Below are 18,107 nucleotides of genomic sequence, written 5' to 3'. Positions count from 1 at the left end.
TGTAGGCGAAATGAATCAGGATGGAGTGAGGGGTAAACCTTTGCATCTCCTCAGTATTTGTCACTGAAATAAAAACAAGAGGGACAGTTGCAAGTAGCATCCTGCCAGAAATATGAGAATTCCAAGGTATGATATCCAGTTACTTGGAAACTGGACTGCCAGGGAAACAGCCTACTATAGAAGCAAGGTTCATGAGATCGGACTCATTACTTGGGATATCATGTCTCATCCTAGGTACACATCAGGGGAATTTTAAGAGAACACAGAAACCACTCAATAAGTTGGTGAGGTGATGGTTTTAGAAGTTTTGCGCGTTGTCCAAAATGAAGACTCCACGAAACCTCAGTACTCAATTTTCTTCTAAATCCCATCTTGACTCTGCCATCCACTTCTCTCTTGCCTCTATCTCTAAATTTCCTGAAAGAACATCTTCAATCTGCAGCAGTTTCTCTCCTGTCTTCCCCTCCCTGAGCCCGTGGGCAGGCATTTTCTCTTGGAAACGTTCTCTCAGTAGAGGCAGAGGTCCTGCTGTGGTGATACGGGCACTACTGCACAATGCTGGAGGCCAACCTACAGTTTATTTGCTGCTTCTGGTACTGTATCAACCTTAAGATCTTAAAAGGGAAATAGTGTAAAGTATGTAAACCATACTTTATGCTGGGATACTAACTGGCAATATAACCAAACCCAGAACCTTTATGTGAAGTATCGGTAAGAGCACTGGACTCAGTACAGAAGACCTCACTTATTAGCTACAATAAGTCTTCTGCCTCTCCAAAACCACACTTTTTTCATTTTTAAAATGAAGAGGTTCTGTCTAAATAACCTCTAATATCCCTTTTCCTACTAAAACAAAACCAAAAACCTATGATTTTTACTCATCCATACATCCATTTGACTCAATCTTCCTTCTTCTTTGTAAAAGCCAATTAAAGGAACTGTCAGCTGCTCAACTCAGCATGATGAGGGTGCTATCCACCGCTCCCAGAATGGCAGCAGCCAACCACGTGTATGTGGAAGGTGTTGTAGGGTGAAATTCCATAAATAAAGACTCTGAATTACCATAAACCATAAATGGGCTACAATTACTAGGTTTTCTTTCTTCTTTTAGAGAGATTTTTGCTATAGGGCACGTGCGCTCGTGGACAGAGAGACAGAAAGCATAAAATTACCCCCTAGGGGGGATTGCCAAGCCCCAATCCCTTCTCCTCCATTCTCCTCTTCGGATCTTGGGCACACAAACACAGGTGCCTAGCAGGAGCTTTAAGTCACTGGGTCTGGGACTAAAACCATGGTTTACTACATGGAAGTCCAGCAACATAACCATTATACCATCTGCTAATCCCTAGGTTTTATTTTTTTCTAATGGCTAAAGACAGAGAGTAATGAGTTGCATACCCAGAACCAAGGAACACTGATTTGGAGTTTAAGATCAGAATATCATGTCCTATTTGAGAATGCTAACTATATTATATGATTATATGACTATTTTTATAGTCATATATAACCTGCTAGGACTTCTTCTATAGTGGTAAATAAAAGAAGAGCTTTTGTACCCACTCTTAGGGGAAAAGTGTATTCAGTCTTATGAGGAATATGATGGTAGCTGTAATTTGCCATCAATGCCCTATAACAGATTGAGGAAATTCCCTTTTATTCCTAATTGCTGAGAATTTATATCATGATTGAATTTTGTGAAATGCCTTTCCTGAATCTACTGAAATGATCTTACAGGGTTTTATTGGTAATATATAAAAATGTTGAATTATATTTATTGGTTTTCTAATGCTCAAACAACATTGCATTTCTATTATAAACCCCATTTAGGTTTGATACATCTGATATTCTAGTATTTTGTTAAGTCTATGATCATAGAAATACTAGTCTAGTTTGCTTCTGGTAATAATTTTGATTTTAGTATTGGAGCAATTCTTGTTTAATAAAATTTATTGTGAAATACTCCTTTCTCATCTGTTTTCTGAAAGAGTTAGAGTAAATATGATTTCTTTTAGTATTATTTCTTCCTTAAAGTACAGTAGAATTCACTAGTGGAGCCACCTAAGCCTGGAGCTTTCATTCTACAAAGTTTTAAATTATAAATTTATTTCTTTTTGTTTTGGAGAGGTCTTTGCTATAGACAAAACCAGAAAGACAGAGAGGAACAGAGAGACAGAAAGCGAGAAGTCACCTCCCAGGGGGGATGGCCACGCTGCAATCCCTTCTCTTCCATACTCCTCTTAGGATCCTGGACATGCACACACACGTGCCCGGCATGAGTTTAAGTTGCCGGGTCCGGGACTTGAAGCACAATCGACTACATAGGAGTCCAGCAACGTAGCCATTATGCCATCTGCTGGTCCCATAAATTTATTTCTAAATTAAATATTCCCTAGACAAATGATCACTATATTTCAGACTGCGACTGCTTAATTTTGAAATTCACAAAATTTGAAATCCAAAGAGTGTTAATATATCCATGAAGGCCGCAGACTACCCATAATTATAGAAAATAACCTAGCATGTTCATTTATATCCTAAATTTAATGTTTGCAAGGGCTTGTGAGTGAGATAATATGTGCATGTGCTGGAAAGATTTTTTTTCCTTATGTGTCTGGTGCCTGTAAAACTGGTCTTAAACATCTGGAAAGACTGGGTTTACAAAATAAAGATGGAATAAAACTGAGTCCACAATTAAATAACATGTACAGCAATTGGGTAATCAGTTCACAAACTTGAATTTCCCTGATGTATTGTTGAACAAACTGCCTAGAGCACATTTTCACTTCTACTTTCTCAATGTTTTCCATAACTGAGAAACTCATATGGTCTCTTTTTTTTCCCTCTGCCTCCTGGGGATAGAAACTTGGCAACTGTACTTGGGGTATTTTAATCAGGTAAGTTTTCCTGGCTCTTCCTGCTAATCACATCAGACAGGGCAGTGCAGCTCTGGATTGCAATATGAAACAGAGTGTTACATTCAAGATAAAGTTCATGACCCTTTATTAGGCCTTTTCCATGTCATCTCTCCACTGAATGTGAACTTCTTTGGCAAGAAACGTGCTCTGAGCCCCAGAGCTAGCAAATAGAGACACATCATTTCCTTCACTAATAAAGCAGGCAGGGCTAAGGTCACCGCCATCATCATTCAGGGTACAAACAGCTCTGACTGGATTTATTCATCAGGGAGAAGGCAAGAAGGGACGTTCTCCCAAACCTAGCAGACTTAACCAGATCTTTAATGCCACGGACTTTTGAGACAGCATCTGGAGTTTAATATCAAACAGCTGGCTTGGGAATTAGACTATTTCAGGTTTTACTCTATCTGTGCAAGTGCCTATAGAGAAGACAGGAGTTTTAAAAAATCAGCTTCCCTCTTTACCATTGCTCCCTGTCATGGATATTACATGACCACTCTTTAGTAGTCTTCTTACTTTCTAATTTCAAAACTTAAAAACAAATGACAGATAATGGACCAAATACTAACTTAAAAATGGACTTGAACCGAAATTCTAATAAGCAGCCAGTACCCAACACAATCATTAAAAGATGACCTGTAGGGTAATACAGAGACTGAAAACTCTGAAAGCTCACTGCAAAGATGAGAACTATCTTTTCTTTAATCTATCAGTTTTTTTTTCCGTTTCCTTTCTTGCCTCCCTCTTTTTGCCACACAAAGGGATATTACCAAGAGGGTATACACAATAAAATTAAAAAAAAAAAAACAACCAAGTTTGTACTTTTTGCATGAGAGACCACCTAAAAACTCTAACAGGAGTATTTTGGAAGTATTTCATAGTTGTAGGAAGGAAAAGAAAGAGCCAGTAGACACAGGTTCAAATCCTGGTTCTACCACCTTAAATTCTGTAATGTCAATCAAGTTACTTAAACTCTTTCAACCTTAGTTTTCTCATTGGTAAAAAACTGTGGGCTATAATAACAATGAAAAAGAATTACTGCAAGGGTTAAATAACATATGTAAAATTATAAGCAAAGAAGCTCTGCTGTATTAGAAGTTCATGTACTATCCTTATCTTGTTTGACAGGCTCTAACACCTAGTTGTAAATTTCAGAATGCTAACCATTCCCCTGTGGATCTTCATGGTAAAAGACGTTTATCTCAGGACACTGTCCCTGTACACGCCTTTACAAAAAGAAAGATACTACACATATTTACATTTTAGGTTAAGGGAAGAAGTGAGTAATGTAGAATTTCTTATGTGCATATGGATAAAGAGGCCTTTTTTGAGAATGAGACATGCGATTATTTCCTTTTCCCCAATCCCCTAGTTTTAAATTTGTTTTGTTTTGTTTTTAAATCTTTCATTATTCATGATTTACAGGCTGCAGTTCAATAAGGTAAGAATTTAATATGAACGAACTACAAACTCTAGAGATCTGCATATTTCTTTTACTGCATAAAATATAATCAGAATAACTCTATATGTTGCCTTACTGTCATTCAAAAACAAAGAAAAAACGAGGCCCGGGATTTTATTAGGGTTCTGTGTTTTTCTTTACAGAAATGTGTCATGACTTTCCTGACAACCCAATATAAAAATCAATAATATAGCTACTTTGAAAATAAAAGTGCAGACTTTCCAAAAGTTAAGCAAGGAGCTTATTTCCTGTGCTTAACAGTGTTATTTAAGAAATCTTTGCCTACCCCCATGTCTTCAAGTCCTTCCCCTCTGTTTTCCACAAGCAGTTTCCAAGACTGAACCAGCCAGTACAATAGAGGAAGAATACTGACAAGTGGAAGCAATCAAAAGAATAGCTTCTTCATGACCAACACCAAATAAGCTACATTCGGGGGGCCTCTCAACAGCTACATTCTCAGACAACGGCCAGCCTCTCTACCAGCCATAACCCCGAGTTCAATGGCCCATATACCATACCTTTTTCCTCTGTCACATGCCAAAGTAACTTCTCAAGTTCCGGAAGTTTCAGCAATAAGATGCAATTTGGAAATGCGTCATCCACCACAACTTGATCTAGGGGCTGAAACTTTCCCTGGGACAAAAAAAAAAAAAAGCACAACACAGAAAAAACCTCTTTTTTTAGTCAGTCAGAAAGCAGGCAGTCCTGCCAACAAACTCACATACAAAAAGCAGAGAAAAAGATACATAACTGTATGGTTTGGCCTTTAGATCTGGTTCAGAGTGACTGGTTCCATGTCAGGCAACTCTAAACTGGAACAGGTCCCAGAACTGACCCTCACCACCATTAGGAAGCTCCTGTGAGAATGAGGTTCCAAGTGCACATCCTCTACCTCAGGGTCACAGTCACCAGATGCTACCGGAGAACAACGTTCTAGAAAATGCACTGGAAGCCACAAAAACTGGTAAGAGGGTAGACACTGCCTAGGGCTGGTCCAACCCATCCAACCTGAAGAAGCAGCAGTTGAGATCACAGAACATCAGCCTGGACCATCACATAGGAGCAAACCCAAATGGGCCCAGAATGTGCATTTCCCTCCCTGTCCTCCCTCCAGAGCTGAAGAAAGAAACACCTGCCACACACACACAAAAGAGAACCCAAAATGAATCTATTCCTGTCAGTATTGTTTGAGAATGTTCCAAATTTAGACCAGAACAAAAGAAAAGATGCTTAGAGGGGTAGGTCCAATGAAGCTGCAGAAAGGCTAAACCAGGCTCAGCTACTGTTTCGGTGACAACTTCTTTTAGTGACAGAAAAGCTGATCAGTTTTCTTTCGACAAATGTCATTCTCTTTGGTTTTAAGGATAACAGCTTCTCATACTTTCTGTTAACACATGTCAAGAAAAATATCAATTTAAATATTCTTTTTTGAATAGTAAGAATAAGTCAGAGATTTCCCAAGATTTCTATCTTAAATCTATATCCCTCTATGATCAATCAGTATTTTAAATATTTAACTACTATGAAACAAAACTTATCTATATTGAACTACCACACAGTCATGATATAATATCATATTAACTAGTGTTCCATTCTTTTTTTTTTTTCTTTTCCTTTTTTTTTTTTTTTTTGCTATAGGGCATGTGTGCTCGCCAGAAAGACAGAGACAGAGAGATAGAAAGCGAGAAATCACCCCCCCAGAGGGGATGGCCACGCCGCAATCCCTTCTCCTCCATTCTCCTCTCGGGATCTTGGGCACACACACACACACGCCTGGTGTGAGTTTTAAGCCACCAGGTCCGGGACATGAACTGTGGTCGACTATATGGGAGTCCAGCGACATAGCCATTATGCTAACTGCTGGTCCCACTAGTGTTTCATTTTTGTATAAAAAGAAAATGCAGTAACCAACTAGCTCTGAAGATAAAGTTAGTGATAGCTGGAATAGCTAGAAAGAAAAAGATTTTCTAAAGTTTCTTTGGTGAGAGAGAGAGAGAGCACATCTCCATGCCACTGTCTACCTCCAGTCTCAGATGGTCAGGTGCAAGTCCAACATGCTCAGGGAGGTCCTGAGATGCAAACCCAGGACCCTTCCTATGTGAGTGGGTCCAGTTGCATTATTGCTGCACCATCACCTAATCCCTACAAGAGTTATTTTTACTGATGCTAAAATAAATCTTGTGATTAAAGAACAGGTCGGGCCAGTCAGTGGCATGGTAGTTAAGGCAGCTGGATTCTACATGGCTGACTACACTGTTTGAATCCTGGACCTGGTGGCTTGAAAAATGCATCAGGCACATGTGCATGCATGCCCAAAATCCTAGAAAGGAGGGAGAAATGAAGGAAAAAGGATTGCACATGACTATCCCCCAAGGGAGTTTGCTTTCTCACTTTGTCTCTCTCTCATGCCAGTAGAGTGTGTGACTTCTAGCAAATTAAGGGAAATAAAAAAAAAGAACAAGTCAAATTTCAAAAAACATATAACATTTTCTTTTTTAACAAAGTAGAAATGAACATATGTAAAGGGGAAGGAACTAGCTAGATGTCTCGTGCATTACTTTAGTGGGCATTTCTGGCACCTGAGAAGAGAAAGTACAACGTTTTCAAATGAAAGTCAACTACCCCCATGAGCAGCATTTCTACTACTTTCTGCATCTGCCATTTTGAAGTCAACCACAGTACCTTGGAGGATCTCAGAGGACCAGGGGAAGTTAACCCACAGGAGTTATGGTCCTAATGGGGGTGGAGAAATATTACCAAAAAGGGGTAGAAGTAGAGAGGGGGATATATACATCATGTATTGAGACTTGTGGGTGGCTCTATTGTTATTAATTTATTCTAGAAAACACCACATATGTAAGCCAACTGGAGTTTTCAACTTCCTTTCCAAGTACTCCCATGGCTTCCTGGTGGTGACTGGAACCATTCCTGTTCCTTAAGGACATGTGGCTCACTGGTCTCACTGCTCATGTGCCTTATTACATTGGGCATTAAGGTAGCTTCCTGATAAGGGGAAATGTGACTAAACTAAAGAATACAACTTCACTTACCCACAACCCAGGCCAGGGGATAGGAAATGAGGAGAATAAAAGAAAAAGAAGCTAAGCTAAACAAGAGAAAGCATAACTTAAAGTTTTAAGTCAGTTTCATTCTGTCCAATATAGCAATTAAAATTGATTTACCTACAAAATGGAAGTCATAGGAATTTGTTCTAAGGACTAAATATGACAAACCCATAAGCATTTAAATTATACGTAAACATGAGAATCCAAAAGGCCAGATTCTTCTAAGCTATTTAAGAAACACTTACTTATTACAATTGTTTATTCAAAAGTTTTCAAACTGTGGTTAATAAATCTCTGGGGAGAAGTCCCCAAAATCCTTTCAGAGGATCCCTAAGCTCCAAACTATTTTCATAATAATACTAAATATTATTTGCATTTCCACCACGTTGACATTTGCACTAATGATTCAAACCCAAAGGGGGGTAAAACTGGTTGTTCCTCACACGGATGTCAAGGTGATGACACCTAAGTGTCCTAGTTGCCATTGTATTTATTACTGTGTTCTTGATGGTTTAAAAAATATACCAGTTTCACGTAAGAATAAAAGCAATTAATTGTAAATTTTAATAGTAAAAGCAATTAATTGTACTTAAATTCTAACCCTCAAGTGCAAGTCTTGTAAACATCTGTGTATGAAAGTGAAGTACGACCAAAGCATTTTTGCCTTATTCTAAGGACAAGGACCTCCAGGAAAAGCACTTGAGTGGACTATCTGAGTGGCAAGCAGAATAGCCACTTTCTCATGTATCATTTTTACTTGAAAAATTCACTATGAATGGCTGTTATTCAGACTTAGGTACTGGGCAGAACATGAATGAAGTAAGTCTGTTATGTTAAGGGGAAGATTGACAATACAAGTAGCCGATGATAAAATTTGACCTTTTGGGGCCAGCAGGTGATATAGTGGTTAAGATGCTGGACTCCTACATGGCTGACCATGGTTAGAGTCCTGGACATGGCAGCTTGAAGCTCAAGTGAGACGCATATGTGCATACCCAAAATTCTGAGGAGAATGGAGTAGAAAGGACTGCAGCATGGCCATTCCCCCTGGGGGCTTATTTCTCATTTACTCTTTCTCTGTCTCTCTCTGTATCTTCAGTGAATACACATGTCCTATAGCAAAAATATCTCTCTAAAAAAAAATTTTGAACTTTCAAGAAAAAATTATAATTACAGAAAATCCATATCTGTTACTATGACAGCTTACCAATATGTGGAGTGTTCTGATGAAATCAGTAATTTTTTTTTTTTTTTGGAGAGATTTTCACTGTAGGGCGCGTGCGCTCGCCAGACAGACCGAGACATAGAGACAGAAAGCGAGAAATCACCCCCCAGAGGGGATGATCACACAGCAATCCCTTCTCCTCCATTCTCCTCTCGGGATCTTGGGCACGCACGCACACGCGCCCGGCGTGAGTTTTAAGCCACCGGGTCCGGGACACGAACTGCGGTCGACTACGTGGGAGTCCAGCGACATAGCCATTACGCTAACTGCTGGTTCCCGAAATCAGTAATATTAACAAAAATGTGTGTGCATTCTGTGTATAAAATGGAATATGTGGAGACCAGCAGTTGGTGTAATGGCTATGTCACTGGACTCCCACGTAGTCGACCGCAGTTCAAGTCCTAGACCCAGTGGCTTAAACTCACGCTGGGTGCGTGTGTGTGCATTCTCAAGATCCCGAGAGGAGAATGGAGGAGAAAGGATTGTGTCATGGCCATCCTCCCTGGGGGGGTGGGGAGGGGTGAGTTGAGTTCTCACTTTCTGTTCCTCTATCTCGCTCTGTCTTTCAGGCAAGTGCATATGCCCTATAGCAAAAACCTTTCCAAAAAAAATAGGAATGTGTGAATATTTTGGAAGATTTGCACAACTCAGTGAAACAATGTCTCCCAAAGGACCACTGCCTGATATTAAAAATCTTACATGGGTAAAAAGATCCATTCTAAGTGCAAGTTAGACTAATGAATTTTAATAGAACAGAACATGGAAAACTCATCAACAAGGTTTCAGATTTTACGTTATGACTAATTTATAAGCAATCATCCTTTTAAAATGGGGCCAGTGGATGGTGTGGTGGTTGAAGTGCTTGATCCCACATGGCCAACTGCGTGGTTTGAGTCCCAGAGCTGGTGACTTGAAAAACACACCGGGTACATGTGCATGTGTGCCCAAAATCCCAAGAGGAAAATGGAGGAAAAGGGATTACAGTGTGAATACCCCCCCCCCGGGGGAGGTGATTTCTCTTCTCCACCCTCCTCTTTCCAGAGAGTGTATACAACCTATGGCAAAAATCTTAAAAAATGGGCCAGCAGGTGGCATGATGGTTGGGGTGCTAGATTCCCACATAGCAGTTCAAGTCTCAGGCCCAGTGACTTAAAAATCATAACAAATAAATGGATAAATAAATAAGTGTTAAAAACAAACTGAAGAAAAACAAAACTATCCCTTTTTGATTTTTAAAGTAGTATCAAAGAATAATACTCCAAATTATCTGAGAAGGCTATTATACTATTCCTCCCGTTTCTGAGTACATATGTGTGTGAGGTCATGTATCTTCATATACTTCTAGCAAAATAATAAGTGGGAACAGACTGACAGCAGTATCAAATATAGGAATCCAGTTGTTGTTTATTAAGTCAGATATTAAAGAGACTCGCAAAAATGTAAAACAATTCCATATGCCTCATTAAGTTTTATTGTTCATTAAAAACATGTTATTTATGTGAACATGTAATGGTGTTAGTATGTTTATCTTTAAATACATAAAATTATTTTTAACTTTCTCAGTTTTCATCTCTAACATAGTAAATATTGATAATTAGAACCCAGAAAAACCTAAGCTCTTTGGAATCCTCAATAACATTAAGTGTAAAGGTATCTAGAGGTCAAAATGTTTCTCTGGCTGATATTATCAGTAAATATTTATCTATATTACAAAGGTAGATTTTATCCATCTGGGATTCCTTAAGTCTCAACTATAGCCTCCACATTAATGAGCTTTTACTAGACATGCCCCCAGCTTAACTGTTTCAGTCTCTCAAAAAGAAGTCTCATGAAAGATAAATCTTTTTTCTTCTCCTAAGGCCTGAACTCAATTTTTTAACATTCATTTTGTATTTCCAATCTAAAAAGTACTTATTAACAAAAGTTTTCATTGCTAGGCTTTGTCAGCCAGTAAAGAGTATGGCATAGAGTTGGGCGATTCGGAGGTCACCAGTAAGCTGGTGGCAAACTGATGCAGGTGTGTCAGTGTTCTGACCTGCAGACGCTAGCACATACAGTATGTGCTTGCTATAATAATCAAATTAAACCCAAAGTGTGGGGAAATCTACATTTAAATCACTAAATGGAGAAAGAGAAGATCAAGCCAAAACAGTTCATTCTGTGTCCTCACTGTCAGTGTCCCAGACTGAGAAACTCACCTCTTTACCAGCCTTTATGAGGTAGTGGAGGAGCAGAAATAGGGGGTCCATGGGTGTGGCAAAATGGAGAAGACCTCCTACAGGGAAAACAAAACAAAACACAACCAGAGGGAATTAACTGTCTTGGAAAAGACGACTTGGTTATTTATTTTAATCTCAACATGAAAATCATTTGTTGAAAAAGTATATGTGGAAGCCCAAATCAGAGACCCTTCCTCCACTGGCCCAAGATTCTGCATGATTCTCTCAAAAGGTAGACGGTGCTCCAATGAGACTGTACTCCAGAGAGCTTCAAATCCCTGTGTGGAGAGAAGAGCCAAGACACTGAACTTGATCTTTAACTTTCCATTTCTTTTTTAGAAGTCACTTTTAAGAGATTCTCCAGCTGCCCTCCCCTGCACCTCTCCTCCCCCCAAAAAAGGCAGAGATGGGAGGAAGCACAGATGGAATGTGAACCAGGCACACATTGGGAAAGCTGTATAAATAAGTTTACTTCTAAAGCTGCAGTAAAATGTAATTTCCTGCACTTTTAAGGATGAAGCCATGGAAAGCAATATCATTCTCTCTGTACACAGCTCCTCCTGTGGTCTGGGGCTCACAGCTCTAAGAGTGCCAATGACTCAAAGTTCTTAAGGCCACTCGCCACAAGGACTCCACTTTAACTCCCACCCGAAGAAAAAGGCAAGAGTAATCTAATAACATTGAGTGAGCACAAGCAAACAGAAAACTCCGCAGCAAGATTAATGGTGCCACCAGACTGAAAGGAAAACAGGGAAATCAAACAAACGTCGTCCACCTGCTCCCACTTTCCTTTCCTCTATTGGACTCCCCTCTAAGCATCCCACATTTCTCCTCCCACAGAAGTGAACCAGAAGAGGTAGTTTCATCAAATGAAACAATAAAGAATTAATTTACCTCCTCCCAAGCTTATTTTGATCTTAGAAAATACACATGCTTACTTTTATTCTCTATCAAAGCAATGCATCTGTATGACGAAGAAATTCTAACCCTAAATTTTATATACATATACATATACATATATATACACACACACATACTATATACACACAGAGACACATGTGTGTATGTATATATGTACATCTACATACATGCACATATATAAATTTATATAAATGTATATGTGTGTACATATATCCATTTCACAGAAGCAAATACAATTTAAAACAGTAATTTCAGAGTCAGTTGGTGGTGGTAAAGACAACTGGATCCCATATGACTGATTGTGTGGTTCAAGTCCCTCACCTGGAGGCTTGAAAAACACACAGGGCACATGTGCATGTGTGCCCCAAATCCTAAAAGGATGGAAATGGAGGAGAAGGACTGCGGCATGATAATACCCTACTGGAGGGGGTTCTCTCCTTCTCCATCTTTCTAGGTAGCACATGTGCCCTCTGGCAAAGACGAAACAAACAAACAAACAAACAAAAAAACCCATGCAGTTTGTGTGTTTGCCCACCCCAAATCCTGATGGGATAAAGAAACACAAGAAAAGGGATTGCAGTGTGATCATGCCCCACTGGGGGTGCTTTCTCACTCTTTTTCTCTCTCTCTCTAGTGGGCTCACATGCCCTCTGACAATAATAAAAAAGAAAAAAGACGATGGAAAAAAGCAGGTACCTTTTCTATGACACTATAACTGCTCTGAAAAATAAAATCTAGTTAAAAAAAAAAAAAAAGCAGAGATCAACTCAGATAGTTATGGACAGATGATCAATCACTACCTACCAATATTTTCTAGTTTTAATCTGGACATCACTGAACCTATCAAGCCAAACCCAACTGCAAGTGTTTTACAATGGAAGTTGTAATGTGCATGTATTGCCCAATGAACAAGCATAGCAGCAAGAGTCAAAGGGAATATCTGCTTTCTACCTCCCAGGCTATAGAGACTACCATTGCTTTTTGGTAACTGAACACTATGTCAAATCTTCTCAGGCACATAGGTATATAGAATTTATCACAAGCAATAAACTGTTCTTTTTGGAATGTCTTAGAGGCAAGCAAAGAGGCCATTCTACCTAAGCACTAAGTGTGGACCTGTGGAACTATAGAAAGCACTGGCTTAGGGAGAAATATCAATAGAAAGCATTCTCTGGAAACAATGAAGCAGAGGGAATGCGGAATGCCTCAACTACCTGCTGACTGCCCTCACCACACTACACCCCAAAACACAGGGCTCTGGGTATCCTTTATCCCTGAGTCAGCACTGTCCCCAAGTTAAGGGAACACTAAAAGAACCAAAACACTGGTGGTGAGTGTATGTGTGTGTTGGAGGGGGCAATTTTTTATATGATAAAGCACTGAGACACAAAAACAAAACCTTGGCTATGTTCTAGTCTATTTTAGAAGTTATATCAATATCCAGTTTTAAGGAAAGTAGATGTTAAAAACTTGAAGAGCCTCAAAGAAAGAGTTTCCAGTCAACACAACGTTGTACCCAGTGGTACAAAGGTCATCTGACTTGTGACTAAGGATGTGCCAGTGTTTTAGGAGACAAATCAGAGTTATTAATTTAAATTAATAACTAATCCTACCATCTAAGATACACAGGTAATGGCCCAAACATACTGCCCAAAAATTCCCTTTCTTTTCGACTCAATTAACCCTACTCTAGTGCCTGCCCTAGGGAGAGCAAACCAGTGACTGGACTCTGAGCCAGGTGAACAGGCCATAAGCTGTGCGAAGAACAAGAAAGCTGGAGTATGAGTGCAGTTAAAGGAAATACATACACTTGTCACCTACCTGATTGAACTGATTGATTTATAAACCAAGAATGGTGTTTTTCCTTGAAAACTTTTATTTCAAACAGCTGCTGCAGACACATGTTGAACAAGTACAAGGCTCCTTCCCCTGTTAAGACAAATCTGCTTTTTATTTGTAAGTTTTCTCTCTCTTTCTCACACATACATCAAAAGACTATCCAATAGTTCTGAGGAATGTTTCTAATATGAACATAAACATACATAGATGTATTCTGTACAAACTGATTCCAAGGAAAGCCTAGAGCTATTATATACAGACGCTTGTTTTTCAGCTCTATAATCCTCACTGAACTTAAACTAAAAATTAAAAAGTGCAAGTCATTTATCTTGACTGCAACAAAGTCTCTCACTGAACCCTCCATCAGATCAGGAGAGAACACACTGGTAAACTACCATCCCCTAATGCTTCAGCCAGATGATTCAAGTCAGCATGTGGATGCCCATCCACACAGAGGGAATTAACAGGGACCAAGCCTAGGACCCCACAGGCCATTCCTAGGTGAAAAAGGCAAGAACACGCTTCAAGCCATAGTGAGAGAGGAAAGCCCCACTTAATCAGATGATTTTTCCTTTCTTTCTAAAACGAAAAGTATGTGTGTGCGTGGAGGGTGAGGGGGGTGGCAGAAGAGAATGAAACCTATTCACATCTGTATGTTCTATCCCTTCAACTCATGACATTTTTTCTAACCATAGCACAATGGTGGGAGTCAAGAACACTGAATTTGAGTCTATTTCCACTACATACTGGCCATCTGACCATGGGAGGTTAATAAACCTTTCTGTGCCTCTGTTTCCACGTCTAAAAAATGGGGACAATACCAAACCTACCTCACAGGGTTTTTATAATGGGAAAAAAAATACATGCTAATTTTTAAAACGGTACTTGGCACACAGTTAGTGTTCAGCAGTGCTAGCCTTTATTCTGTCAATGTAGCAAATAAAAATGTTTGCTCCTTTACTGTCTAAGAATATTTACATGAAGCTGAATTTTTTTAAAAAGGCTGCTCTCTTTTATACCAGTATTTTTGTTAAATGCTTTAGAACCCTTACTATTACCTAAAACTTCTTTGGAAGAGATATTTTGCACCTCAACTTAGAGGTACAAATTAAGAGTACCAAATAATAGAGCTGACCAATTATATTTGATTTCACTTTGAGGGAAAGAACACTGGAGGAAGTCGGAAATTGTTTTCCTTTCTCCTTGCTTCTATTTATATGTCTCTCCCAATAAGACACCACCCTCTGATTTTCTCTTACTTTTAAATCTCAGTATTGCAGTCATCAGGAGAAAGTTCTAATTTGCCAAGTATCAGATATCTACTCGAAACCTTACAATTAATGGAAAAACAATGCTACACAGAGATAAATAGTATATACGCATTAATATTTCAAAAAAATTACCAGACAAAACTGAAAATGCACCGAATATACAGTCAAAACTGTTTTCCAATAAAACATAAATTTCTCCAATATATAATGCTTTAAATATAAAAAAGTCATTCCATGACAGGAAAAAAAAACTGTACTACTTTTTGATCAGAACACAATAAGGAGAGTACTGCTGAAAATGAAACTAATCAAAATCTTGGCATGTCAAAGAAAAGCCTTTTCTCTTTTTTTAAATTCTAGTTGTTTATTTTACTTTATAACATAAAATGAATATACATGGAGGTTAATGTTGTATAACTCTAAGTTGACTTAAGAAACCCAGAGAAAATTAATATGTTTTCAGAGAGAACTCAAAACATACTACTTTTTTGTTTTGCCAGCATTTCTGATGACTGAACAGTTCTGAGGATTAATATTGTAAGAAAAGTTTTAAATGCTTAGATCAAATGAATTATCTGGGAAGACCAGAAATGTCAACAGTTTGTTTCTGTCACTTCATGATGCCACCTTACTTTCAAAAGTTATTCAGAAAGATACAAAGAAGAATAAAATATTGGGTTGTCAGAAAAGTCATGATGCATTTTTGCATAGAAAGAAACACAGAAAAATATGGCATGACTTTTCCAATGACCTAATATATACTTAGCCACAATGTGTAAGAACTTTCAAGGTACAGAGAAGAGAGGGAACTTACCTGAACATGGGTTTGCCAATTTTATAAACATAAGCCCATTTTTCATCTTCTTTGAAGCATCTTTTAAAGATTCTGAAAAGAAATGGTGTATTTATTTATTTGTTTGCTAAGGGGCACTGTAATTGTCAGAGAGAGACAGAGAGAAGAAAAGGAGAAAGCACTCCTCAAAGAGGTGTAATCATGTCTCAATCCCTTTTCCTCCATTTCTCGATCCTGTTGGTATTTTGGGCCCATATGCCCACATGCCCAGAAAGTTTTTCAATCCACTGGGGTCAGGATTCAAACTATGTGGTCGACTATGTGGGATCCAGTTCTCTTAACCACCAGGCCACCAGTCTAGCCTGTAATGATGAATTTGTGAAATTAGAAGTCATTTGCTTTGTTGTTCACTTTATCTACTAATATTTTACTCTGTTTTCCTTCTACTTATATGATTTTTCTTTCTAAGTTTAACTCAATAAATCACTTATAAGCTATGTGAATGAGAGCAAGTTACCAATTTCTGTATAAACTCAGTAGAATTTCAGGTAGTTTCATTTTATTTTTTTGGAGCAGTAGTGAGGAGCAAGGGTCTAGAGTTAGATGAACTGGGCTGTAATCTTGTCTTAACCATTTGATAGCTCTGTCACCCTGAGCAAGAGTGTTAATCTCCTGGTCTCAGTTTTCATCTATGAAATGATGATAATAGTATATGCTTGCTTTGTAAGGATAAAATGACCTAATCTGTTGAAAGCATTTAACATAATCAGAAAAAAGGAAATGTAAAATAAATAATATAATTATTAATCATATTACTTTTACTGCTACTATTATTAGCAGAACTATTATTAGTAGAACATTTAAAAAATAAACACTCACTGGGCATTTGTTTATACAAATTTTTATCCCTAACTGTGATTACCAAATCATGCCCTTTGCCTTGTTTCTAGTGGGATATTCTTTTTTTATTATTATTATTACTATTTTATGAGTAGTTTTTTGGTTTTGTTTATTTATTTATTTTTTTTAGTTTTGTTTGTTTCGTTTTGTTTTTGCTAAAGGATTCATGCACTCACCAGAGAGATTGAGAGAAATCACCCTGCAATGAGCCATGGTTACACCATAATTCCCTTCTCTTTCACTTCTCCATCCCATCAGGATTTTAAGCACACACACACACTGGCACACCCGGCATGTTTTTCATGCCACTGGGGTCAGGATTCAAACCATGGTTGGCCATGTGGGATCTATCTCCCTTAACTGTTGAGCTATGGGGCTGAATCATGAGGAGTTTTTATGCATAGTTAAGAATATCAAGTCTGCTTTTAACTCTGTTTATAATAATTTCTTTTGCCATATAGAAGATTCAAAATCTAGTGTAATCATATTTTTTGTTATAGTGTCATACTTTCTCTTCTTCAAGATTGTATAAATTGGTTATATTTTCTTCTAAAGACAAGATTACAGCCCAGGTCATCTAACTCTAGACCCTTGCTCCTTCTAAAATTACATCTTGAACCTATCTGGAAAATATCTTGATATAAGATATGGGGAATAAATCTAGCTTAATTTTTTTTTTTTTGCAGTGAGTTGGACAGTTGTACTAACACCATCTACTGAATAAATCATCACTGAAATAACTTTATAATAAATAATTTAAAATGATGAATTTGTCTATAGATGTTCTATCCTGATACACTAATCTATGTCATATTAGCATTTATACCTCAATATTATAATTACTATAGATTTGATTTTCATATTTAGCAAGATAAGTCCCTTCATTATGTTTCCTCTGCAATCATGTAGATTAAAATATAAAATCAAAACAATTTTATTGATAATATCCTCCATGTATTTTCCGTGGCAGATTTACAGAACTCTTTTAATCTTGTGAAAAGAAACAAAGATCCTCTGATCACAGCAGTGTGGCCACCAAAAGAGCAAAACAGAAAGGTTTAAAGAAGGAAAGGAGCTTTCACTTTCTTTTATCTTCTATGGGTTCCCACAGAAGCCAAATTTACCTTTTATGGCTCCCATAAAAGCTAAATCTATTTTAGATTTTCATGAACTTTAATACAGTAGAATATGTTTTCTTAAACTAATAATGACTTTTCATGCATAAAGGGAAAAAAACCTAATTTTCAGATTTTCACTTTCAACCAAGATAGAGTAACTGGAATTCAATTTACCCTCTAACCTGAAACAACCCAAACCCCAACCAAAACACCAGGGGAAACATATGAAATAGTTATCTGAAAACACTGGACACCAAGCCATGCATGATGGTGATCCTTGAAAGATGGGAAACAAACCTGGTGAGCCCCATAATTGCCCTAGGGTTTCCAGACTATGGCTCAGAAAGGGGGAATCTAGGTGAAGCCTGTTACACTCTTT

At 38.1% G+C, this 18,107-nt stretch overlaps 1 protein-coding gene across 8 annotated transcripts in view; it reads right to left on the bottom strand.

Annotated features, from left to right (window-relative positions):
- RNASEH2B (ribonuclease H2 subunit B) overlaps window positions 1-18,107 on the bottom strand; it is an 87,464-nt gene that overhangs the window by 41,250 nt on the left and 28,107 nt on the right. For 5 of the 8 annotated variants that reach the window (XM_014588317.2, XM_014588319.2, XM_014588313.2 and 2 more), the window contains 4 exons: window positions 15,732-15,803; window positions 13,629-13,750; window positions 10,866-10,942; window positions 4,896-5,010 (listed from right to left, as the gene is read on the bottom strand). In XM_014588317.2, the coding sequence (XP_014443803.1) occupies window positions 4,896-5,010; window positions 10,866-10,942; window positions 13,629-13,750; window positions 15,732-15,803 (386 nt within the window). The remainder of the gene's footprint in view (window positions 1-4,895; window positions 5,011-10,865; window positions 10,943-13,628; window positions 13,751-15,731; window positions 15,804-18,107) is intronic. The other 3 variants (XM_006140533.3, XM_027772245.1, XM_027772238.1) reach the window with 1 other exon arrangement.

The sequence above is a fragment of the Tupaia chinensis genome, unplaced genomic scaffold, assembly GCF_000334495.1.
Source record: "Tupaia chinensis unplaced genomic scaffold, TupChi_1.0 Scaffold000037_20, whole genome shotgun sequence".
Lineage (NCBI taxonomy): Eukaryota > Metazoa > Chordata > Mammalia > Scandentia > Tupaiidae > Tupaia > Tupaia belangeri.
This window is presented reverse-complemented; position numbering and strand designations above follow the sequence as displayed.